The sequence below is a fragment of the Halichoerus grypus genome, chromosome X (genome assembly GCF_964656455.1).
Source record: "Halichoerus grypus chromosome X, mHalGry1.hap1.1, whole genome shotgun sequence".
Lineage (NCBI taxonomy): Eukaryota > Metazoa > Chordata > Mammalia > Carnivora > Phocidae > Halichoerus > Halichoerus grypus.
The window spans coordinates 89,001,338-89,027,835 of record NC_135727.1 but is presented as its reverse complement, the minus strand read 5'-3'; the positions used below and the strand labels follow the sequence as shown (position 1 = coordinate 89,027,835).

Sequence of the window (26,498 nt, the reverse complement as noted above, 5' to 3'; positions counted from 1 at the left end):
GTCACATTGGGAGAGAATGCTCCCCTTCCTGGGGTACATTTAGAGGAGGGTATTTTGCCTCTTCAAGGACAAAAGGCCTGCTGGGCACAATTGAGTGGCCATTCAACAGCAGGGGACAGAGGGCAGATAACCTGGTTGCAGCTCTTTGCTGTGCTTCATCATAGACTCCAGGCACCTACACAGGCATGCAACTGCTTTTCTGGGACACAACAGTGCCGGGTGCAGTGCTGTGAGGCTCTCCTCCGGGAAAGGGGAGTGGGTCCATGCCTTGCTGGGTCCTTTAAGATTTGGAGTTTTGAATCCCAACCACCAGCCAGAGACAAAACACAGAACTGTGGTTCCAGGTGTGCCAACAGCCTGTGCACAGACACGCTAAGGGCAGGGATGTGTTGAAAGCTGGAGACACAGGAGGGAAGACTGTTCACTTTTCTGTGAGGTATCCCTGAACAGTGGCAGCCGAGAGTTCCCCTCTCTGGGGATGAGAGGGTGGAGTGACGCCATTTTCCACCACCACCACCACCCCCCCCCACACCCCCACATACCCACCAGCATGGTTGGACTGCAGAGAGAAACTGAGCACCTCCAGTGGAGGCTGGAGTCGCTTACACCAAACCCTACCCCCCTGCACCTGTCAGGGGCATCTTTACCATGGCAGGACTGACTGTGAGCCAGTGCACTGGGCCTCTCCCTCAAAAGACCAACACAGGTCCCCTGCATGTACCAACTGTATTGACCATGGAGTGCTCCAAAGCGTCAGCTTCAGTTCTGGTGGAAGTAGGACCAGGCTTTCTTTTTATTTTTTTATGTTTTTAATTTAAAAAAATATTTTTTATTTATTTTATTTATTTATTTTTGTTGTTGTTGTGAGGGGAGAGGAAGAGAGACAATATTAACCTTAAGCAGGCTCCATATACAGCATGGAGCCCGACGTGGGGCTTTTTCTCACAACCCTGAGATCATAACCTGAGCCGAAAATGAGAGTCAGATGCTTAACTGACTGAGCCACCCAGGCGCCCCTTTTATTCTATTTTATTATTTATTTATTTATTTATTTAGGAATCAGGCATATAGTTTTTTGTTGGTTTGTTGGTTTATTTGTTTCTTTTCTCATTTTTGGATTAGCTTTCTTTTCTTTTTTCCTTCTTTCTTTCTTTTTCTTTGGAATCAGGCTTTTACTTTTTTTGTTTGTCTATTTGCTTTTTTGTTCTTTTTCCTTTTCTTTATTCTTGGATCAGACTTTTTTTAAAATCTGGTTTATCTTAACAAATGAATCAAAGCACACCTAGTTAAAGGTCTAAACACCCCACTGCAAGCAATGAGGAACTCTGCAGAGGACTGACCTGCGGGAAAAAAAATAGCCAAAACACAACAGCAGAGTGCACACAGCACACACCAGAAACACTTCCTAATGTGCCAGGCCCTGGACAGTTTATGGCCCCTTCTTAATATAGTATTACTCTCAGGAGCAGGAAACATAATAAGCTTTCATAATACACAAAAGACAGAAACCTAGACATAAAGACAAGATGGAAGAATTCTCCCCAAAAGAAAGCTCAAGAAGAAATTACAGCCAGGGATTTGCTCAAAACAGATATCAACAATATATCTGAACAAGAATTTGGAACAACATTCATAAGAATATAAGCTGGGCTTGAAAGAACCATAGAAAACACCAGAGAAACCCAGGCTGCAGAGATAAAAGACCCAAAAACTAATCAGGCTGAAATAAAAAAATGCTATAACTGAGATGTAAAACCAAATGGTTGTAATCACAATGAGGATGGAGGAAGCAGAGCATCAAATAGGTGATACAGAAGATAAAATTATGGAAAATAATGAAGCTGAAAAGAAGAGGGAAAGGAAATGATTAGATCACGAATATAGACTTAGGGAACTCAGCGATCCCACAAAGTGCAATAATATCCATATCACAGAAGTCCCAGAAGAAGAGAGGGTAAAAGGGGCAGAAGGTTTATTTGAAAAAATTATAGCTGAAAACCTCCCTAATCTGGGGAAGGAAACAGGCATTCAAGTCAAAGAGGCACAGGGAACTCCCCTCAAAATCAACAGAAACAGGTCAACACCAAGACATATCATAGTGAAACTTGCAAAATACAAAGATAAAGAGAGAATTCTGAAAGCAGCTAGGGACAAAAAGGTCCTTAACCTACAAGGGTAGACACTTATAGTTAGCAGCAGACCTGTCCATAGAAACTTACCAGGCCAGAAAGCAGTGGCATGACATATTTAACATGCTGAATAGGAAAAATATGCAGCCAAGAATACTTTATCCAGCAAGGCTGTCATTCAGAGTAGAATAAGAGATAAAGAGTTTCCAAGACAAGCAAAAACTAAAGGGGTTTGTGAAAACTAAACCAGCTCTGCAAGAAATATTAAGGGGGACACTTGAGTGGGAAGAGACCAAAAAAGCAACAAAGACTAGAAAGGAACAGAGGCAATCCACAGGAACAGCAACTTTACAGGTAATACAACAGCAGTAAATTCATATCTACCAATAATTACTCTGAATGTAAATGGACTCAAGGCCCCAATCAAAAGACATAGGGTATCAGAATGGATAAAAAAACAAACAAACAAGACCCATTGATATGCTGCTTACAAGAGAATCATTTTAGACCCAAACGCATCTCCAGATTGAAAGTGAGGGGATGAAGAACCAACTATCATGCTAAAAGACATCAGAAGACAGCTGGAGTAGCCATACTTATATCAGACAAACTAGATTTTAAACCAAAGACTGTAATAAGAGATGAAGAAAGACACTATATCATAATAAAGGGGTCTATCCAACAAGAATATCTAACAGTTGTAAATATTTATGTCCCCAACTTGGGAACAGCCAAATATATAAATCAAGTAATAACAATCTTAAAGAAACTCATTGATATTAACACAATAATAGTAGGGGACTATAATACCCCACTCACAGCAATGGACAGATCATCAAAGCAGAAGATCAACAAGGAAACAAGGGCTTTGAATGACAAACTGGACCAGAAGAACTTAACAGATATATTCAGAACATTTCATACTAAAGCAGCAGAATACACATTTTTTTTTATTGCACATGGAACATTCTCCACAATAGATCACATACTGGGTCACAAATCAGCCCTCAAAGTACAAAAAGATTGAGATCATACCATGCATATTTTCAGACCACAAGGCTATGAAACTTGAAGTTAACCACAAGGAAAAATTTGGAAAGACCACAAATATAAGGAGGTAAAACAACATCCTGCTAAAGAACAAATGGGTTAACCAGGAGATTAAAGAAGAAATTTTAAAAATACATGGAAGCAAATGAAAATGAAAACACAACAGTCCAAAACCTTTGGGATGCAGCAAAGGTGGTTATAAGAGGGAAGTATATAGCAATACAGGCTTTTCTCAAGAAGCAAGAAAAGTCACAAAAATACAATCTAAACTCACACCTAAAGGAGCTGGAAAAAGAACAACAAATAAAGCATAAAGCCAGCAAAGAAGGGAAATAATAAAGATTAAGGCAGAAATAAATGACATAGAAATAAGAAAAAAAATAGTAGAAAAGATCAATGAAGTTAAGAGCTGGTTCTTTGAAAGAATTAACAAAATTGATAAATGCCTAGCCAGACTTATCAAAAAGAAAAGTCAACTTTCAAGTCTTATTATTTAAGAGACACATTTTGTAAGACTATAGCTGTCATAGATAGTGATTCTTCTAATGGATCTGGGCAAATAGATTGAAAGCTCTTTGGAAAATAGTCACCATTTTAGATATTATTAAGGACATTCATGATTGATGAGAAGAGGTCAGAATGTCAACATGAACAGGAGTTTGGAAGAAGTTGATTCCAACCCTCATGGGTGACTTTGAGGGGATCAAGACTTAAGTGGAGGAAGCAACTGCAGATGTGGTAGAAATAACAAGAGAACTAGAATTTGAAGTGGAGCCTGAAGATGTGAGTGAATTGTTGTGATCTCATGATAAAACTTGAATGGATGAGGAGTTGCTTTTTACAGATGAACAAATAAAGTGGTTTCTTGAGATGAAATCTACTCCTGGTGAAGATACTATGAAGATTGTGGAAATGACAAGAAATTTTAGAATATTACATAAATCTAATTTAAAAAGCAGCAGCAGTTTGAGAGGATTGATTCCAATTTTGAAAGAAGTTCTGTGGGTAAACTGTTATCAAACCCTTCTCATGCTACAAATAAATCATTCATGAGAAGAAGAGTCAACTGATGTGACAAACTTCACTGTTGTCTTATTTTAAGAAACTGTCACAGCCACCCCATCCTTCAGCAACCAACACCCTAATCAGTCAGCAGCCATCAACATTGAGGCAAGACTCTCTACCAGCAAAAACGTTTCAACTCATTGAAAGCTCAGATGATAATTAGTATTTTTAGAGATAATGTATTTTTAATTAAGTATGTACATTATTTTAGACATAATGCTGTTGTAGACTTTAAATAGACTATAGAGTAGTATAAACATAACTTTAATATGCACTGGAAAATCAAAAAATTCATTTGACTTATTTGCATTATTGTGGTGTCCTGGAACCAAAACCACAATATTTCTGAGGTATGCCTGTATTATGTTGGATAAAATTGTCAAGAGTGGGCATCCTTGTCTTGATCCTGATTGTAGAGGAAAAGCTTTCAGATTTCACCATTAAGTATGATGTTAGCTGTGGGCTTATCATATATAGCCTTTATTATGTTGAGGTATGTTCCCTTTAAACCCACTTTGTTGAGAGTTTTTATTATAAATGGATGTCAAATTTTATCAAATGCTTTTTCTGCATCTATTGAGATGATCATATAATTTTTACCCTTCACTTTGTTAATGTGTTTATTAGATTGATTGATTTTCAGATTTGCTGAACCATTCCTGCATCCCTAGAATAAATCCCACTTGATCATGGTGTATGATCTTTTTAATGAATTGTTGAATTTGGTTTGCTAATATTTTGTTGAGAATTGAGGCATTGATCTTTATCAGGAATATTAGCCTGTAATTTTTAGGTGTGTGTGCGTGCTGTCCTTGTCTGGTTTTGGTATCAGGGTAATGCTAGCCTCATAAAATGAGTTTGAATGCGTTCCCTCCTTTTACAATTTTTGGAAGAGTCTGAGTAAGACAGGTATTAAATCTTCTTTAAATGTTTGGTATAATTCACCACGGAAGCCATCTGGTCCTGGAGTATGTTTGTTGGGAGGTTCTTGATTACTGTTTCAATCTCCTTGCTAGTAACCAGTCTCTTCAGATTTTGTATTTCTTCATGATTCAATCTTGGAAGATTGTGTTTCTAGGGACTTATCCATTTCTTCTAGTTTGTTCAATTTGTTGATGTCTAATTGTTCATTGTAGTCTCATGACCCTTTGTATTTCTGTGGTATAAATTGTAACCTCACCCTTTTTATTTCTGATTTTATTTATGTGAGCCCTCTTTTTTTCTTAGTGAGTCTAGCTAAAGGTTTGTCAATTCATATGTCTTTTCAAAGAATCAACTCAGTTTCATTGATCTTTCTTAGTGTCTTTTTAGCCTTTATTTCCCTGCTGATCTTTATTATTCCCTTCCTTCTCCTAACGTTAGGTTTCATTTGTTCTTTTTTCTAGTTGCTTTAGGTGTACTGTTAGATTATCTGAGATTTTTCTTGTTTCTTGAGATAGGCCTATATCTCTATGAACTTCCCTTACAACTTCTTTTGCAGCATCCCATAGTTTTTTCTTTCTTTCTTTTTTTTTTTTTGGTAGTTTTTAATTTTATTATGTTATGTTAGTCACCATACAATACATCATTAATTTTTGATGTAGTGATCCACGATCCATTGTTTTCGTATAACACCCAGTGCTCCATGCAGTACGTGCCCTCCTTAATACCCATCACTGGGATAACCAATCCCCCCTCCCCTCTAAAACCCTGTTTGTTTCTCAGGTCCATAGTCTCTCATGGTTCATCTCTCCCTCGAATTCCCCCCCCCTCATTTTTCCCTTCCTTCTCCTAATGTCCTCCATGTTATTCCTTATGTTCCACAAATAAGTGAAACCAGATGATAATTGACTTTCTCTGCCTGACTTATTTCACTTAGCATAATCTCCTCCAGTCCCATCCATGTTGATGTAAAAGTTGGGTATTCATCTTTTCTGATGGCTGAGTAATATTCCATTGTATATATGGACCACGTCTTCTTTATCCATTCATCTGTTGAAGGGCATCTCGGCTCTTTCCACAGTTTGGCTATTGCGGACATTGCTCCTATGAACATTGGGGTGCCTATGGCCCTTCTTTTCACTACATCTGTGTCTTTGGGGTAAATACCCAGGAGTGCAATTGCTGGGTCATAGGGTAGCTCTATTTTTAAATTTTTGAGGCACCTCCACACTGTTTTCCAAAGTGGCTGTACCAACTTGCATTCCCACCAACAGCGTAAGAGGGTTCCCCTTTCTCCACAACCTCTCCAACATTGGTTGTTTCTTTCCCTGTCCATTTTGGCCATTCTAACTGGTGTAAGGTGGTATCTCAGTGTGGTTTTGATTTGGATTTCCCTGATGGCTAATGATGATGAACATTTTTTCATGTGTCTGTTAGCCATTTGTATGTCTTCTTCAGAGAAGTGTCTGTTCATCTCTTCTGCCCACTTTTTGACTTGATTATTTGTTTTTTGGGTGTTGAGTTTGAGAAGTTCTTTATAGATTTTGGATACCAGCCCTTTATCTGTAGTGTCATTTGCAAATATCTTCTCCCATTCTGTGGGTTGCCTCTTTGTTTTGTTGACTGTTTCCTTTGCTGTGCAGAAGCTTTTTATCTTGATGAAGTCCCAAAAGTTCATTTTTGCTTTTGTTTTACTAGCTTTTGGAGATATATCTTGAAAGAAGTTGCTGTGGCCGATGTCAAAGAGGTTACTGCCTATGTTCTCCTCTAGGATTTGGATGGATTCCTGTCTCACATTGAGGTCTTTCATCCACTTTGAGTTTATCTTTGTGAATGGTGTTAGAGAATGGGCGAGTTTCATTCTTCTGCATGTGGCTGTCCAATTTTCCCAGGACCATTTATTGAAGAGATTGTCTTTTTTCCATTGCATGTTTTTTCCTGCTTTGTCAAAGATTATTTGACCATAGAGTTGAGGGTCCATATCTGGGTTCTCTATTCTGTTCCATTGGTCTGTATGTCTGTTTTTGTGCCAGTACCATGCTGTCTTGGTGATCACTGCTTTGTAATATAGCTTGAAATCGGGCAACGTGATGCCCCCAGCTCTGTTTTTCTTTTTCAACATTTCCTTGGCGATTTGGGGTCTTTTCTGATTCCATACAAATTTTAGGATTGTTTGTTCCAGCACTTTGAAAAATGTCATTGGAATTTTGATCGGGATGGCATTGAAGGTATAGATTGCTCTGGTTAGCATAGACATTTTAACAATGTTTATTCTTCCGATCCATGAGCATGGAATATTTTTCCATCTTTCTGTGTCTTCTTCCATTTCTTTCATGAGTGTTTTGTAGTTCCTAGAGTATAGATTCTTTACCTCTTTGGTTAGGTTTATTCCGAGGTATCTTATGGTTTTTGGTGCTATTGTAAATGGAATCGTTTCTTTAATTTCTCTTTCTACAGTTGCATTGTTAGTGTATAAGAAAGCAACTGATTTCTGTGCATTGATTTTGTATCCTGCCACATTACTGAATTGCTGGATGAGTTCTAGTAATTTGGGGGTGGAGTCTTTTGGGTTTTCCACATAAAGTATCATGTCGTCTGCGAAAAGAAAGTTTAACTTTTTCTTTGCCAATTTGAATACTTTTTATTTCTTTTTGTTGTCTCATTGCTGTTGCTAGGACTTCTAGTACTATGTTGAACAACAGTGGTGAGAGTGGGCACCCTTGACGTGTTCCTGATCTTAAGGGAAAGGCTCTCGCTTTTCCCCATTGAGGATGATATTCACTGTGGGTTTTTCATAGATGGATTTTATGAGCTTGAGGAATGTTCCCTCTATCCCTATACTCTGGAGAGTTTTAATCAGGAAAGGATGCTGTATTTTGTCAAATGCTTTTTCTGCATCAATTGAGCGGACCATATGGTTCTTCTCCCTCCTCTTATTAATGTGTTCTATCACATTGGTTGATTTACGAATGTTGAACCACCCTTGCATCCCGGGGATAAATCCCACTTGGTCGTGGTGGATGATCCTTTGAATGTATTGTTGGATCCTATTAGCTAGGATTTTGTTGAGGATTTTGGAATCCATATTCATCAGGGATATCGGTGTGAAATTCTCCTTTTTGATGGGGTCTTTGCCTGGTTTGGGGATTAAGGTAATGCTGGCCTCAGAGAATGAGTTTGGAAGTTTTCCTTCTGTTTCTATTTTTTGAAACAGCTTCAGTAGAATAGGTATTATTTCTTCTTTGAATGTTTGGTAGAATTCCCCAGGGAATCCATCAGGCCCTGGACTCTTGTTTTTTGGGAGGTTTTGGATCACTGCTTCAATCTCGTTACTGGTTATTGGCCTATTCAGGTTGTCAATTTCTTCCTGTTTCAGTCTTGGCAGCTTATAGGTTTCCAGGAAGGCCTCCATTTCATCCAGATTGCTCAGTTTATTGGCATACAGTTCTTGATAATAATTTCTAATAATTGTTCCTATTTCCTTGGTGTTAGTCGTGATCTCTCCCCTTTCGTTCAAAATTTTATTAATTTGGGTCCTTTCTCTTTTCTTTTGGATAAGTCTGGCCAGTGGTTTATCAATCTTATTAATTCTTTCAAAGAACCAACTTCTAGTTTCATTGATCTGATCTACTGTGTTTCTGGTTTCTAATTCATTGATTTCTGCTCTAATTTTAATTATTTCTCTTCTAATGCGTGGCTTAGGCATCGTTTGTTGCTTTTTCTCTAGTTCTTTAAGGTGTAGAGTTAGTTGGTGAATTCGGGATTTTTCTATTTTTTTGAGTGAGGCTTGGATGGCTATGTATTTCCCCCTTAGGACCGCCTTTGCAGTATCCCATAGGTTTTGGACCGATGTGTTTTTCGTTCTCATTGATTTCCATGAATTGTTTAAGTTCTTCTTTGATTTCTTGGTTGACCCAAACATTCTTGAGCAGAGTGGTCTTTAGCTTCCAAGTGTTTGAATTTGTGCCAAATTTTTTCTTGTGATTGAGTTCCAGTTTTAGAGCATTGTGGTCTGAGAATATGCAGGGAATAATCTCAATCTTTTGGTATCGGTTGAGACCTGATTTGTGACCCAGTATATGGTCTATTCTGGAGAAAGTTCCATGTGTGCTCGAGAAGAATGAGTATTCTGTTGTTTTAGGGTGGAATGTTCTGTAAATATCTATGAGGTCCATCTGGTCCAATGTATCATTCAAAGCTCTTGTTTCCTTGTTGATTTTCTGCTTAGATGATCTGTCCATTGCTGAGAGTGGAGTATTGAGGTCTCCTACAATTAACGTATTGTTATCAATATGACTCTTTATTTTGGTGAACAGTTGGCTTATGTAGATGGCTGCTCCCATGTTGGGGGCATAGATATTTACAATTGTTAGATCGTCTTGTTGGATAGACCCTTTAAGAATGATATAGTGTCCTCTGTGGCTCTAACTACAGTCTTTAGTTTAAAATCGAATTTGTCTGATATAAGAATTGCTACCCCAGCTTTCTTTTGAGGTCCGCTGGCATGGAAGATAGATCTCCATCCCTTCACTTTCCTTCTGGATGTATCTTTAGGTTCAAAATGAGTCTCTTGTAGACAGCATATGGATGGGTCCTGTCTTTTTATCCAATCTGCAACCCTGTGCCATTTTATGGGAGCTTTTAGGCCATTCACGTTGAGAGTGATTATTGAAAGATATGAATTAATTGCCATCATGCCTGTGAAGACGTTGTTTTTATAGATTGTCCCTGTAAATTTCTGTTGTAGATCACCCCTGGGGTCTTTCTCCTTCTATAGAACCCCCCTTAATATTTCTTGCAGGGACGGCTTAGTGGTCACATATTCTTTCAACTTCTGCCGGTCGTGGAAGCTCTGCATCTCTCCATCCATTCTAAATGAAAGCCTTGCTGGATAAAGTATTCTTGGCTGCATGTTCTTCTCATTTAGTACCCTGAATATGTCTTGCCAAGCCTTTCTGGCTTGCCAGGTCTCTGTGGATACGTCTGACGTTATTCTGATGTTCCTCCCTCTGTACGTAAGGAATCTCTTCCCCCTAACTGCCCTTAAGATGCTTTCCTTGGTTCTAAGATTTGCAAGTTTTACTATTACATGCCAGGGTGTTGGCCTGTGTTCCTTGATTTTAGGAGGGGTCCTCTCTGCCTCTAGGACTCGAATGTTTGTTTCATTCCCCAGATTAGGGAAGTTCTCAGCTATGATTTGCTCAAATACATCTTCTAGCCCTCTCTCTCTCTCCACTCCCTCCGGGATTCCAATTATTCTGACATTGGAACACCTCATGGTGTCACTTATTTCTCTGATTCTATTTTCATGGATTCTGAGTTGTTTTTCCCTAGCCTCCTCTTTTCCCTTTTTATCTATTATACTGTCTTCCAGATCGCTTATTCTCTCTTTTGTCTCAGTTACCCTAGCTGTTAGATTATCTAGATTGGATTGGATCTCATTGATAGCATTTTTCAGTTCTGCCAATTCACCTTTTATTTCTGCCCTTAGAGACTCTATGTTGCCATTAATTGATTTCTCCATTCTAGCCGTTGTCTTCACAATTGCTAGCCTGAATTCCATCTCTGACATCTTGGTTATGTCTGCATCCATTTTTAAATCTACAGCATAAGTCATAATCTCTGAGTCTTTTCTGTTTTGGGGGCTCCTCCTCCTAGTCATTCTGTTGATGGGTGTTTGAGGGAATGTATAGAGTCCAAATTATTGACCAGAACCCAAGCAAGATGCACCTGTTTTCTTGGGACCTTAGGGTTGCTGGCCTCTTGTTTTCCCAGCCTGTCTTCTGGGGGAGGGGCCTGCCGCGCTGTTACTCAGGCTACCCTGTTTGGGCGGAGTTGCCCTGCGCCCCTGTGGCGGGGGATGGGCTCAGTGGGTATCAGTCTTTGGGGCTTTTGTTCTCTGGCGCCTTTCCCTGGGGGCTTTCCGCGTCTCTTCCGTGAGTCAGAGCAGAAGAGACCGTGTCCAACCCTCTGCCTCAGAGCAGAGAGACCGCAGTCTGTTCTTCAGTGAGCTCTCCAGGCCACACTGTCTCCGTTTCTGTCCATGCTGCTATAAACTGCAGCGTCCTGGGTTGTGCGCCCCTCTGCAGCGCTCCTAGTCCTGCCTCCAGGTCGGGCCGTCTCTGCCCTTTGTGCTTCTAAAACCACCAGCCGCTCCCAGTTCGCAAGCTCGACTCCACCGCTTGGGGTTTCCACCCCGGGGCCTACAGTTCACCGGCGTGACCCCGGCGCACCGGGTTTCCGTCTCGGAGGCTGCAGTTCGCGTGCACGCGACCGTCGCTCCGGTTTCTGTCCGGGGGCTGCAGTTTGCTCGCGCGACCCCGCTGGTCTGATTTTCCACCCCGGGGGCTGCCCTAAAGTTCTTTCCCGACGCTACCGGTCTGCAAGTCTGTGCCCCGTCCACAGCGCGAGGCTGCCGCTCACCGACGGTGCAGGATCCCCATGGCCAGGCTCCCTCCCGCTGCCGTTTTTCCTCCGATATCTGCCCGCAGAATCACGGCTCTCCGCTTCATACCTCAAAACCAACCGCCTGCGATATTCTGTTTTTAGAGATCCAGATCTTCTTACATCTCAGGCTGGTTTCGTGGGTGCTCGGAGTGGTCTGGTAGATATCCAGCTCAATTCCGGGGACCAGCTGAAATAGGGTCCCCTACTCCTCCGCCATCTTTCCCCTCCCATATTTTTTTCTATATTGCATTTCCATTTTCATTTGTCTCAAGATATTTTTTTAATTTCTCCTTTGATTCCTTCATTGACCCATTGGTTGTTCAGTAGCACATTGTTTAATATATATATAGTTGTGATTTTTCTAGTTTTTTTCTTGTAATTGATTTCTAGTTTCATACCATTATTATTAGAAGAGATGCTTGATAGGATTTCAATCTTAAATTTATTGAGACTTGTGTTTTTTTAAAGACTTATTTATTTTAGAGAGAGAGCACGCAAATGGGGGGAGGGGCAGAGGCAGAGAGAGAATCTCAAGCAGACTCCCTCCTGAGCCCAGAGCCTGACGTGGGTTTTGATCTCACAACCCTGAGATCATGACCTGAGCCAAAATTAAGAGTTGGACACTTAACTGACCAAGCCACCCAGGCGCCCCTCACTTGTCTTTTTTAAAGATTTTATTTTTTGAGAGAGAGAGAGAGTGCGAGTGTGCAAGCTAGTGGGGAGGTGGGAGGGGGAAAGGCAGAGAGAGAATCTCAAGCAGGTATATTTACTTTACCAATGAGATTTTTACTTGCATACATTTTCTTGTTAATAATTATTAGTACCTTCTTTTTCAGCTTAAAGAAGTCCCTTTAACCTTTCTTATAAGGCCAGTTTAGTGGTAATGAACTCCCTTAGCTTTTACTTGTCTGGAAAACTCTACCTCTCCTTCAATTCTCAATGATAAACTTACTGGATAGAATACTGTTGGTTGGAAGTTTTTTCCCTTTCAGCACTTTGAATATATCATGCCACTCTCTTCTGGCCTACAAATTTTCTGCTGAAAAATCTGTTGATAGCCTTCTGGGGGTTCCATTGTGTGTAAACGTTTTGTTTTATTCTTGCTGCTTTTAAGATTCTCTCTTTAACTTTTAACATTTTCATTATAATGTGTCTTGGTGTGGGTATTTTGGGGTTCATTTTATTTGAAACTCTCTGGGCTCTCTATACCTGGATGTTTATTTCCTTCTCGGGGTTAGGGAGGTTTTCAGCCATTATTTGTTCAAATAAGTTTTCTGCCCCTTTTTCTCTCCCTTCTCCTTCTAGAACTCCTATAATGTAAATGTTATTCTGCTTGATGTTGCCTCATAAGTCCTTTAAACAATCTTCACTTTCTAAAATTCTTTCTTTCTTTCTTTCTTTTTTAATAATTTTCTTTAAAGATTTTATTTATTTGACAGAGAGAGAGCACAAACAGGGGTAGCAGCAGACAGAGGGAGAGGGAGAAGCAGGCTCCCCGTGGAGCAGGGAGCCCGATGCAGGGCTTGATCCCAGGACACTGGGATCATGACCTGAGCCAAAGGCAGTTGCTTAACTGACTGAGCCACCCAGGTGCCCCTAAAATTCTTTAAAAAAAAAAAAAAAAGATTTTATTTATTTATTTGACAGAGAGAGAGACAGCGAGAGAGGGAACACAAGCAGGGGGAGTGGGAGAGGGAGAAGAAGGCTTCCCGCTGAGCAGGGAGCCCAATGCAGGGCTGCATCCCAGGACCCTGGGGTCATGACCTGAGCTGAAGGCAGACACTTAATGACCGAGCCACCCAGGTGCCCCTAAAATTCTTTTTCTTTTCATTGCTCTGTTTGGGTGAGTTCCACTGCCCTGTTTTCCAGATCACTGATACTTTCTTCTGCTTCATCTAGTCTGCCATTGAACTCCTCTAGCATACTTTTCTATTCAGTTATTGTATTCTTCAGCTCTGTGACTTCCATTTGGTACTTTCTTATATTTTCTATCTCTTTGTTGAAGTTTTCCCTGAATTCATCCATTCTTCTCCCAAGTTTGGTGAGCATTTTTATGACTATTACTTTAAATTCTTTATCAAGTAAATTATTTACCTCTGTTTTATTAAGGTTTCTTTTTGAGGTTTTTATCTTGTTCTTTTACTTGGAACATATTTTTCCATTTCTTCATTTGCTTGACTCTCTGTTTCTATGTATTAGGTGAGAAAGCTACATCTCCCAGCCTTAGAAGAGTGGCTTGTGTAGATGATGAACCTTATCATTTAACTTTGTCCTTGCTTTTGGTTGTCTCTGGAATATTTGTGATTATCTAAGTAGCCTGATTTATTCTTGATAGTTCCCAGTTGTTGAGGGTGTACCAAGACCTGTCATTTTAATCAGAACCTAGTTTCAGGCTGATTGGAAGCTAGTCCCTCAGGCAGCAGGTTTTAAAGTATGCAAATATATACAGTCATGTGGGACTGTGGTCATAATCCTTGCTGACCTCCTGTTCCGGCAATGTGGAGGTTTTTCCTAGACAACAGTTGCAAAAATCATGGCTCTGAACAATGTATAAGCACCTTTCTGGAGGCTACCAGCAAATTGTAACAAGGCAAAGATGATGTCCCCCAACCTATGTTCCCTGAGAGTACCTCCTTAGCCTCTAGATATATGGGAAACCTGACATCTACCCCTCAGGTTGAAGCTCTGGGACAAGTAAATACGCCTTTTTCACAGGAATATTGGGGGTGTGTTTCAGTCTGCTATCTGTGTAATGCCCTGGTGGTGATAGCCTGCCAAGAACTATGTTTCTGATTGTTTCAGTCCTGTTGGGCCTACAGATGCAAGGCTCCTGCCATCAGATTCAGGAGATCAAGGGGTATCTCCTGTGTGGACTACCTGTGCCCACTGGCTTTAGCAAGGCAGAGCAAGATTGCAGGGCCAGTCCATGCCTACTGGCTTTAGTGGAGCAGTGGGAAAGCACAGGGCTGGGGCATGCCCACTGGCTTCTGTGAGCAGCATATCCCTGGTATATTAATACATGACAGAATACTTACAGTTTTATTGAGTTTTAACAGTTTTAACTGCTCCTTCCTCCACCCTCATGCAAAGTCCCTTCACTTTTGAAATTCAATTTAATCATAGCTGGCATGTGTATAATGACAACAATGGAGTGAGGTCAACTAGGGGAGCTGGCAGATAGCTTGGACAAAGCCCCAAAATATGGTAGTTCCTTTTCATATTCATGTTGGTCTAAGATCTATACATCAGGTTTGCAGGATAAAAACTAGATGTTCATTTTGTTTTGTTTTTTGATCAGTGTGCCTAGAGTTGATCAGTTACTGAAAAACAGAGTCACAAATAAGCATACTCATAAAAGACTGAATGCAATCTCATCTGCCAATCTAGGTAACCTTGAGTAATATAACTACCAAGTGGACCAGTTACTCATCTTCTCTACTTCCCTATATCAGATGTGTAAATAAAAAATTCTGAGTCTTTCCAATGGGCCAAACATCTACTAGGTGCTAGAGACACAACAATGAACACAAAGTAGCCCCTCCCCTCATGCTTCTGGTCTGAGAGTTGGCAAAATATTTTTCTGTAGAGGCCTAAATAAGAACTTTTAGGATTTTCAGGTCCTACCGTTTGTGTCAGAACTATTAAATTGTGCTGTTGTGTGAAAGCAGCCATAGACAGTACATAAACAAATGGCATGATTTTGTTCCAATAGAACTTTATGGACACTGAAATTTGACCTTCATATGATTTTCGCATGTCATGAAATACTATTTTTCTTTTGCTTTTTTCCTCCTCAACCATTTAAAAATATATTTTTAAAAAACACTCAGAGCTAGCAGGCCATTCAAAAACAAGTGGTGGGCTAGATTTAGCCCATGAGCTGAAGTCTGCCAACCCCTGTCTAGTCTAATGCAAAAGATAAATACAGAAACAAATTATTTCAATACAATGTGATAAAAGCTAGAGGAAGGCCATCTAACTTAATCCAAGGCATCAAAGAAAGTATCCTATAAACATCAACCCCAGAGCTGAGTCTTAAAGAATGTTAATATGAAGGCATTAACTAAGCAAAGAAAGGGAAAACTATGCTCCAAGTAGAAAGCAGAGAATGAACAGTCACAGAATTGATAAACAGCATGAAATTCTTGGGCAATGGTATTATTGTAGCATAAAAGATAAGGAATGCCAGATGAAGTTGTAGGTAAGGGTAGGGATGAAACTATAAAATGTCTTATATACCATGCCTCTGGACAATGAAGGCCACTGACAAGTTTTCAGCAGGGGATTGATATAATTGAATCTGTATTTTAGATTTATCTCTGTGGCAACACTTTGGCAGACAGATCTGAGACAGCTGAGAGGCTACTGAAATAGTCCAGGGGCGAGATGATGAGGGCCTGAGCCAGGCAAAAGCAGTGGAAATGGAGAAAAGAGGATAAATTCTAGAAGTGTCTAAAAGGTAAAATTAACATGGCTTAGTGAGGAGAGCAAGAAGTAAAAAATGACTCACATTTCTTACTTGGATGGCTAGGTGGATGAAAGTACCACCAAGTGCTATTGGAAGGAGAGAGAGTTTTATAAGCTAGATAATGAATTCAGATTTATACACATTGTATTGCATTTACTGTTGGGTTTTCCTGTGGAGGTTTTTACCAGGCCACTGTACATATGAATTTTGGGGACGGATTAGAACTAGAGATATAGTTATGAGCACAGATGTGGTAGTTAAAACCATGAATGACTGTAGTTGCTCAGATTCAGCAAGTAGAGTAAGAAGAGTCATAGGCCATGGTGATTAAAGGAGACTGAAAGAATAGGAGAAAATATTTGAGGCCTTGATGATAGTAAAGAGTAGCTGTAAAGAGAATGGAGTATGAGAAAGCTAAAAGGAGAAGAGGTTGCTGTCAGAGAGGTGAATTTAGTCTTTCACAACGGATTCCTGAAAATTAATCCTTAATGCCTTGAGGCAGTGGTTCTTAAACTATAAGTTTTTTACCTGGAAAGCTTGTTAAAACACAGTGCTAGGCACCACGCCCAGAGTTTTGATTCAGTAGGTCTCCGGTGGTGCTCAATAATTTGCATTTCTAGCAACTTCCTAAGTGATGCTCACCCATGAGAACCACAGCCCTAAAGCATCCATTTTATGCAATGAATTAACTTTTTTAATGGATCTAGAATGCTCCTAGTTGTGTATCATCCTTGGGGATAGTAAGATAATAGACACTCAACTTATTTTCTTTGTTTTGTGATTCAGATAAGAAACCCTGTTAGCAAGCCTGGAGGGTGTCAGAGTCCGTGAGAGCAGAGACCATACCTATGTTATTCATGATTGATTCACTAGATTCTAGCATAGGTTAGACATTCGGTTAATATATGTTGACTGAAAGATTGGCAAAGTCCATAGTACAGTTGGAGGAGTGAGCTGCTTATATAGAGGGTTTATTGCTGAAGTTATGATCAAGGACCCAGAAGAGTAAAGTTTGTGATCCTCTACAAGGACAATAAAAGCTTTCAGTATGACAACATGAATTGCGGTAGGGAAAATGATGGTGAAGCAGGTGCCAAAATATAAAATGGAAGTGGAAGAATGACCTGGAGGCTGATAGAGGTCAGCGGTAGGGAAAGGAAAATGATATAGCCTGCATGTTGAATTTCAAAAGTGAAGGGACTTTGCCTGAGGGTGGAGGAATAATGCTTTGGAAGTTGTCTATAGAGAGCATGCCTAATCCAGTGCATATGAACATACCACTGACCATTAAATTGTGTCTTGCTTTTTTATCACTTAATACAGTGCCCTAAAACTTCACCCACACAATCAAAAATTATTTTTACACATTTTCTCTTTCTGGATAGTTCTATAATTTTTTTTTTTTTTTACTGTATACATCCTCTTTCTTTCATACACATTTCTTCTTAAGGCCATTCCTAAGAATTTTATGTGTTTGATTGCTATCGTGAATGGGATATATTTCTCCTTGTAGCTCCAAATTGGTTATTCTGGTCTATTGTTCTTTTAAATTAAATTTGAGCTTCTTTGACTTATCCTCTGAACTAGTTGTAACATCCTCATTAAGTAAATAAAATCTTTAAATATGTTCATTTTTTTATATCATTATGAGAGTTAAGATTTTTACCTTTTTTTTTTTAAAAAAGATTTTATTTATTTATTTGACACAGAGAGAGAATAGCGAGAGCAGGAACACAAGCAGGGGGAGTGGGAGAGGGAGAAGCAGGCTTCCCGCAGAGCAGGGAGCCCGATGCGGGGCTCGATCCCAGGACCCTGGGATCATGACCTGAGCCGAAGGCAGACGCTTAACGACTGAGCCACCCAGGCGCCCAGATTTTTACCTTTTAAAAATTATCTTTTGGGGCGCCTGGGTGGCTTAGTCAGTTAAGCGTCTGCCTTGGGCTCAGGTCATGATCTCAGGGTCCTGGGATCGAGCCCCGCTTCGGGCTCCCTGCTTGGCAGGGAGTCTGCTTCTCCCTCTCCCTCTGCCCCTGCCCACTGCTTGTGTGTGCTCTCTTGCTCTTTCTCAAATAAATGAATAAAATCTTTTAAAAAATTATCCTTTAACATTTGCAATGAATTATTATTGTGCAATATTACTGAAGTAGATTTGATAAAAATCACTTATAGGTTTTACATCTAAGTTCACAAACCAAAGAGAATATTCTTTTTGGAACAGTCTGTCGGATTTTGGTATCAGAATGATGCTAGTTTCAAAATCAATGTGAATAACTCTGCAAGATTTTCAATTCTATAACAATGTGGATATTCCTAGAAAATCTGAAGTAACTCAATGATAAAAAACATCTGGCCCTAAAGTATTTTTGGAAGTTTCTCTTTGATAATTGTTTTCAATGTTTCTACAGTTACAGGCCCATTTTGTTTTGAACTTCTTACTAATGCATGGTGTTTAACATTTTATTAGGTATTTCAAATTTGCTGAGATTTTCAAATTTATTAAGGTACAATTATACTTTCCTATAATTTAAGAAAAGTTCTTTGTATTTGTTGTTCTATTCCATTTATCTTTTAAATTTTATTTATAATTTATCTTTGTTTTCTTAATTAAATTTGCTAGAGGCTTATCTACTTAATTCATCTCCCCATAAAAACAACATACCCCTTGGCTTCATATTATATTGGATTCTTAATCATGTAATTTCATTCTTCATTTTTAATAATGAAATATTTAAGGTTATGAATTTACTTCTGAATATTGCTCTCAAAGTTTTGACAAGTCGTGATCTCATTTTTGTTATTTTTTATTAGTCTGCTAGTGTTTCTTTTGGCTAATACTTATATATAAATGTGTTCTGAAATACTAAAACAGTGGAAGACTTTTGTTCGAATTTGTTTCTAAATTTGTAAAAGTTTTACATTATCACCAGAGAACAGGGCAAGGCTGTTTTCTACTTGTAAGAGTATGCAAAGATTTTCTTTGTGGTATACCACATGATCATGGGTATTAAAGAGGGCACATTCTGCATGGAGCACTGGGTGTTATACGCAAACAATGAATCATGGAACACTACATCAAAAACTAATGATGTAATGTATGGTGATTAACATAACATAATAAAAAAATGTTCTTTGAATATTTGAAAGAGGGTGTATTCACTGTCAATCAAATATAATTTTTGATGTTAATTAAATCTGATGAATTGTATTTTTCAAATATTCTTTTTTTTAAAAAATTTTATTTATTTGACAGAGAGAGAGATAGCGAGAGCAGGAACACAAGCAGGGGGAGTGGGAGAGGGAGAAGCAGGCTTCCTGCCGAGCAGGGAGCCTGATGTGAGACTCGATCCCAGGACCCTGGGATCATGACCTGAGCCAAAGGCAGACGCTTAATGACTGAGCCACCCAGGCGCCCTCAAATATTCTAAGTACTTATTTTCTTGGTCTACTTTATCTGTCATAGTTAAATTGTATAAATCTTCCATATAGACATTTCTATAATTTTTCTTCTTGTATTTCAAATAGTCTTTTATTCAAATATTTGGATGTAAAAAAATGTTTCATGAATATAATATCCTTAAAATAATTTGTATCTTCTATCAATATTAAATAAATCTCACGGGACCAACAAGATTGTATAGTTATTGTTCCTGTTTTGTTTTGTTTCCAAATAGATAAGTGACATGATCAGATGCCTTATTTGGAGAATGGATTGATCAGAAGGAGGTGAGACCAAAAGATGAGAAGCCAGTGAAAGAACTCTTATAATCGTCCAGGTAAGAAATCATGAGTGTTTGGATGAAGACCAAGGCTGCAGAGAGGTTTATAGCAAGTAGAATCATTAAGACTTGGATTTAGATTGAAGGGGGTTGGGGCAAGTGAGAAGAGTTGAGAGTTAACACCTAGATTTCTGACTTAGTTGACCATTATCTAAAAGGCAATATAGGAGAAAGAGCTGGTGTGGCTTTTCAGAATAAGCCATTTTCTAAAGTTCTTCTTTTTCATTATATTCATCCCAAAGGACTCGAGTCCAGACTTAAAGCTCAGTGTTGAATCGTCGCCAATGGATTGCTTACTCAAACCAAAGTCTACCTTAGTATAAAACACTAGGCTAAATATTAAATTTCAGGGGATCACCTTTCATTTATGTGCTAAGAGCTCCTTCATAAATTTGAGGAACCATTTGGACTAAGAAAGAGGGAATAAGTGCCTGCTAACACCATTCCTGGGGTAATCCATACAGGAAGGCTAAGTTTTCCACAAGAGGGCAGCATCACCTAATAAATTATGTCATTGAGGGCCTCTTCCAATAGGCGCTGGGGGGAGGCTGAAAGGGTAGACAGTATAGGTTGGGGAGCCATAGGCCCTGCCACACCATGAAAACCAAAGGGCCCTACTATCTCCAAGGCCATAATTACAGCTACTCGTAAGTGGTAGTGGCAGATGTTGCTCCAGCAGGAACAGAGAACATCGTGCTCACCCAAGGAAGGATGAGTAGGGGACAGCCAGATACTCTCATTCTTATGACTGGCTCCGAAGCCACCAGGGATGGTGTCTACATTCCTTACAGGTGCTGGTATCTCCGTATAACCTGTGTCTCCCAGGGACCTTTATTTCATGTTGAGATCTTTGTCACCCCTAATGGTTTCTCTGCTAATCATGTGCTGTAAAGGGTAGGCTGCAAAGCACACTACAGTTCTGGTGTTCTCCTTACTTAATAATGTTTGGTTACCCCAATTATGCTTCTCTTATACCCCAGGGAAAGCAATGGGAATGAAATTCCTTGAGAACCCGGGAAGTGAAAGGCATTTTACATACATTGCCTTGTTTAATCATTACAACAATGCCATTATATAGGAACTATTATATGTGACAGAACTAGGCAGTGTCATACATGGGTCTATCTGCCTCTAAAGCAAAAACTACCAAGCTACCCCTCCAAGAAGCCTTGTTTAAAACTTAAATCACGACCGATTCAAGACTGAGTCAGTGGCAATGTATCTATTGTATAAGACATTGCTTAACCTGTCACTTCCTATCCAGGTATATGAGCAGGGGTGGCTTAATTTTAGGTACCAGCAGGTAATCCGATCAATCAATAGGATCCTATGTAACCTCACCCTTACTAAGTTAAAACCCTTTTCCCCTTAAGTATTCTCTCAGGATAAATCACTTGGATGTAGAGCATGAGAACAGCAGAAGAATTAAAGACGGCTTCTGTGTTTCTGGTTTGGTTGACTGAGGGCATGGTGGTCCCAAGCACTGAGATGAGGAGCTTGAGAGGAAAAGCTGACATGTTAGATTTGGGGCATATTATACTTGAAATGCTTCTGAGACATCTAAGTATAAATGTCCAGTGGGAAGTTGGCTATATGGGTCTGGGGCTCAAGAAATATAATAATAGATACATGTAAATGAGAATTTAAAACTCTGGAACTGAGTGAGGTTCTCCACGGTATATTAACAAAGTTAGAAAGAGTGGAACTAGGGAAAACACCACCATGTAAGGGATGATCAGAGGAAAGGCAGGTAGTAGAGGAACCTGGTTTTAAAAAATGAACAGAGAGGTAGGAAAGTAACAAGAAAATGGGGTATCTTGCAAGCAAGAAAGCAGAGTTTCACAAAGGAGAACATAATCCAGAGCAACAATGTCAAATGCCATATACTAATCACACATGACGAAGACTGAAAGCAATCCATTGACTTTGATAATTAAGAAGTAATATGTAGTTTTTGACAGAGTAGTTTCAGTGGAGTTCTGTAGGTCAAATTCAGACTGCAGTGGGTGGAAAGCTAAATTGTAGATGAAGACAGTGAGTATAGACTCTCCTTTTGAGAGACTGAGTATGAACAAAAGGAGAAAGATGGGTCAGTAGCCGGAGGGGGATAGTAGGATTATGGGAAGATGCTTTAAAAATATTTTTTCTAGTAAAAATAATTAAGATGGAGAAGCTCAGGCTTGTGTATAGGATAAAGGAAACCAACAGAAGGGAGAAGTATGAGCTCCAGTAGCACAGAGCAAAGATACAGCAGCAAAATGGAAGAAGCCATATGGAAAGCTCACCAATAAGCAAACGTGTAATTGCAGCAAAACAACTGTGCCCAAGTATATCCTTACCTTCCTTTTGCTTCGGCCACTCCACTTATCTGGAAGCCTTTCTCCTCCTGATGGCTTATTTGTCCAATTATACCCACCCTTTAGCTCAAATTCCACTTCCTCTATGAACTCTTACCCTACCAGTCTCTTCTGAAGTACTGTCTCTTTCTCTTGAATTCTAATAGCAATTTCTGTCTGAATAATCCATTTGACAATCACCCTTCAGCCTGTGAAATCTCCTTTATTGCTTTTTTCTCCCCAAAAATGTATTGCTAATTAATTTGTCACACATGTGTCTTTTCTCCCCCATTTGACTGTATTCTCCTCAAGGGCAGGGTTTCTATCTTAGAGTTTGCCACAGCTTCCAGAATGCCTACCGTGGCTGGTAGTAGGGTCTCTTTAAATCTGTGTAGTTGATTTAAATAAAAACTTTAAAGAATAAATCTCTCTGGTTGAACAGGGCAGCCTGTTATGAAGGAGACAGAAAAACACCAGGTTAGGTAGGCCCTTGGTGTATATGGAATCATTTACTTCTCTTGGTAGCAAATAAGGAGACTGAGTCTTGCAGATATAAAATAAACTATATAAAATTATATAAAATAACCAGGGTGACACAGGTAATATGTAGCAGTGTCAGGATTTGAACCACAGACCCTTTCTCCTATGCCATTCTGCTTCAGTTGTCTGCAAAATTCTGTTCATGTGAGACACCTCTTTCTTTGATGATGTTTAGCTAGAGACATAACTCTCTTGAGGCTTTAGTACCAACCTAGCAGTTCAGTGGCCCCTATTCCTTATAGCAGCAAATCTCTCTGTACCTTACCTCCTGACAATCAGCTTGAGGATCCGGAAGGAGCCTTTGATGAGGATGAGGGCCTCTTGGCGGGAGCCATACAATGGAGTGCCATTGATATTCACCAGCTCATCACCAGTCCTCATCTTCTGGGACAAGGCTGCCTTGCCCCCATCTTCAATCTGTGTTGCAGAGAACAGAACAGAAAGCAGGTGGGTGGTGAGATGACTCCTTACCCAAAATTCTACTTCCTGGTTCTCCCAAACTCAGAGCCATAAGTGGTACTGGGGGGAAGGCTCCAGGAAGCCCCAGGAAACAGCTAAGAAGCTGATCACAGGCTAGTATTTATATTTACAGAAGGCCAACCTTGGGCAAACCCTTGAGAAAGGAGGCAATACTGAAATAATGCAAGCTCTGCTCTGGAGGAATCCACGTCCTTCTGGGGAGACAAGCACTTCTCAATGAGAATGATGTTTGGAAGGAATGTGACAGTGTGAGCTGAAGTAGCAGGGTGGCATAGCAAAATGTGAACACAAATTAGAGCCAGAAGAGCTAGGCTCCAGCAAAATGACCTTTGGCTAGTCCTTTCCTATCTTGGGGCAGCCTTTGAAGTCTGATAAAGTTGAGTTTGAATCTTGGTTCTAGTACTTCCTAGCTTAGTGACCCTGAGCAAGTAACCTAACATCTTTATGTCTCAATTACCTGATAGAGGAAAATAAATAACAGAAGTACCTACCTCACAGGGCTGTTAGCATAGGGAATGTCTGAGAACATTTAAGTCCTCAATAAATGTGAGCTCTGATGAGTATAGCAAGGGAGTTGACTCAGAAGACCTTGAGCTTCAGCTCAATATTCTGTGAGCAGGATTGCCAATTCAAAAGATACAAAAGATGTACAGACAAAGTAACTGATCATGTGTCTATGCTCTTCAACAAGTGCCTAGTACAGTGCTTCTAGGGTATGGAACACAGTGGGCATTCACCCAAATCTGGAAACATAGGTGTTCACTGTACCATCACGGCCTACAGAATTACCATTGACCATGGCAATCTTGGTAAGAAGGTAGTCAGGCTGGAGGGCATAGAAAGCAAAGGCAGATATAATAGCAGCTGGGGTAGGCAAAAGAAAAGCAAAGCAGAATGTCCCCCATGGGTCCTTGATTATGGCTACTTTTATATATAACATTCTTTGTACCACAAAGGTGAGTTCTACCTATTAGGACATCAATTCCATCCATGGTGGTAGGAGTCATCTCATCCATCCATTAATCATTCCTCAGATTTTTAGTGAATTTCTAGTATGCACAGGACAGCATGCTAAGTGCTATAGCTCCCAGCCTCAAGTTTAGGTTATGTCCAAAGTTCATATGTCTACAGAGATGGTTAGATAAAAAAGGTCCACCCCACTGATGGAATCAGGAAGAGATGTTTGTTTTTCTTCCAGGGGCAAGGAAGGTGAGGATGATTAAACCATACAATCTTTAGGGAAAGATTCTAAGTGGGGCAACCAAAGGCTGGTCTTTGCTGTAGGTGTTTTTACATTTCTACTCTTCTTCCAATCTTTTTCTCAGTCTTTTATAGAATCCCTCCAATCTATCCCTCACCATGCAAGTTAGAATATTGCTGAGCTTTAGGTTGGCCAGCTCATGTGCAATTTGGCAGTCGAGACCTCCTGAGTGCAGAGAAAAATGTTAAATCAGGATTTTAAAAAATCCCATCAAATAAATTGAAATTCTAAGTTAAATCACAGACTATTATTAAATTTATTGCTGCTAACCCAACAGTTTTTTTTTTTTAAATTAACCTTTGTCTGACAAATCATAGGTTAGCCAAGTGACATTGAATATATATACCTTTGTTCCAGTACCTGGGCCACCACTCAAGATAAAACAAGCCAATATTGGTAAATGGGGAACAACTCTCAGCAAATTAATTAGGATCAGATTCTTATTTCTATTGTCATTATCATTATTACTTCACAGTCACTTCTGCCTGCTGCCAAAAAAAAAAAAAAAAAAAAAGCAAAGTGCTGTACTTGAATTTCAGAAGTTCTATTTGAATGACTCATTTCTTTGGCATCCACAGAGGGCCCTCAGCATCAGGCAGGACTTTCAACAGGGATCAGCCATCTAAAAGGGCTTCCTTAGGCTAACAAAGAGCCACAAACAGGAGCCTAACTAATGAATGCTAATAGATTTTTCCTGTTGATGTACATTAGTCTTAATTCACTCTACCCATTTTTTATTCATACAACTCAATTATCCATATTACTGTCACCAATAGCAAGTCTCCCCTTCAATATGTGTTGATGCTAAGTACCACCTCAAGTTAATTAAGCACTTTGTTACATCAACTAGATCTCTGTTTATTCTAGGCCAGAAAATGAAAGGGGGGAACCTTTTTAAACAAAAATGCTTAATTATTGCTGCAGCAAAAGTTTCAGCGTTTTGCATTCCCTACTGCCATTTGGGCTGCCACTGGGTCCTTGCAGGAACTCTTTCCTGGACTAGAGCCTCAGGCCGACTATGAATGCCCCTTTTCTTTTTTTAAAAGATTTTATTTATTGAGACAGAGAGAGAGCGGGGGGTGGGGGGGAGGACAGAGGGAGAGGGAGAATCTCCAACAGACTCCCCACCGACATGGAGCCGGATGTGGGGCTCGATCCCACAACCCTGAGATCATGATCTGAGCCAAAACCAAGAGTCAGACGCTTAACCGACTGAGCCACCCAGGTGCCGCATACGCCCCTTTTCTGTTTCCTGCCCCTTCTCAGTCACTACAGCCTCCTCCTCAGGACAGATGTGTTGAGTGTAATAATACAATTTTAGCACAAGTGCAAGAACTTGCAGACAACAAACCAGTAAATTATGGGCACCTGGCACAGTCCCAGAGTCCAGATGGGTCCAGATCAGGAAATGAAACTCCATTTGATTGAAGATCCCTTGGACTATACTCCAAACTCGCCTTTTCCCAGACCCAGGGCATTTACCGAGCTATATAACTGATTCCTTCTTACTTCTCCTGACTTTTTAATGCTTTTAAAAATTATTGTTCACTAGTCTTTCCTGCACTCCACCTCTAGATTCCAGCATGTCTTCCATTTATTGTTTTGCCTCCTGACAGCCAGTTCTCCAGGTCAGTGGCTCCACCACACATTTGTTTATATAGAAGATAAAGCAGCGGCTTCCTTTCCTATCAAGGAAGAGGAATAAAAAGGAAAGGAAGGAAGAAAGGAAGGGAAGGAGGGAGGGAGGGAAGAAGATGTATGTATTCTTTTATAAAATGTTTTCTTTCCCCTTTCCACTGCCCCATGTACAAGTCTGGCTGAGGCTCAGGAAAGATGTGAATCAACAAACTTGTTGAGAATAACACGCCCTGCTTGAGGGGCTGTGTAGCATCATCTGATGCCGCTCATTCAGTAAGGCTGATCAACTTGACCAGCTCTTCCTGAATCAGACTTTTAGGGTGGCTTTCTTGTTTCATTTCAAGTGTTGTGAATTCTCAGATTGTACCCAGACGCACTGGAATGTCA

The 26,498-nt window shown here is 39.9% G+C and overlaps 1 protein-coding gene across 2 annotated transcripts in view; it reads right to left on the bottom strand.

Moving 5' to 3' along the window:
- The window catches only part of SHROOM4 (shroom family member 4), a 227,025-nt gene that overhangs the window by 106,579 nt on the left and 93,948 nt on the right, over nt 1-26,498 (bottom strand). For both annotated transcript variants that reach the window (XM_078065309.1, XM_078065312.1), the window contains exon 2: nt 22,998-23,149. In XM_078065309.1, the coding sequence (XP_077921435.1) occupies nt 22,998-23,149 (152 nt within the window). The remainder of the gene's footprint in view (nt 1-22,997; nt 23,150-26,498) is intronic.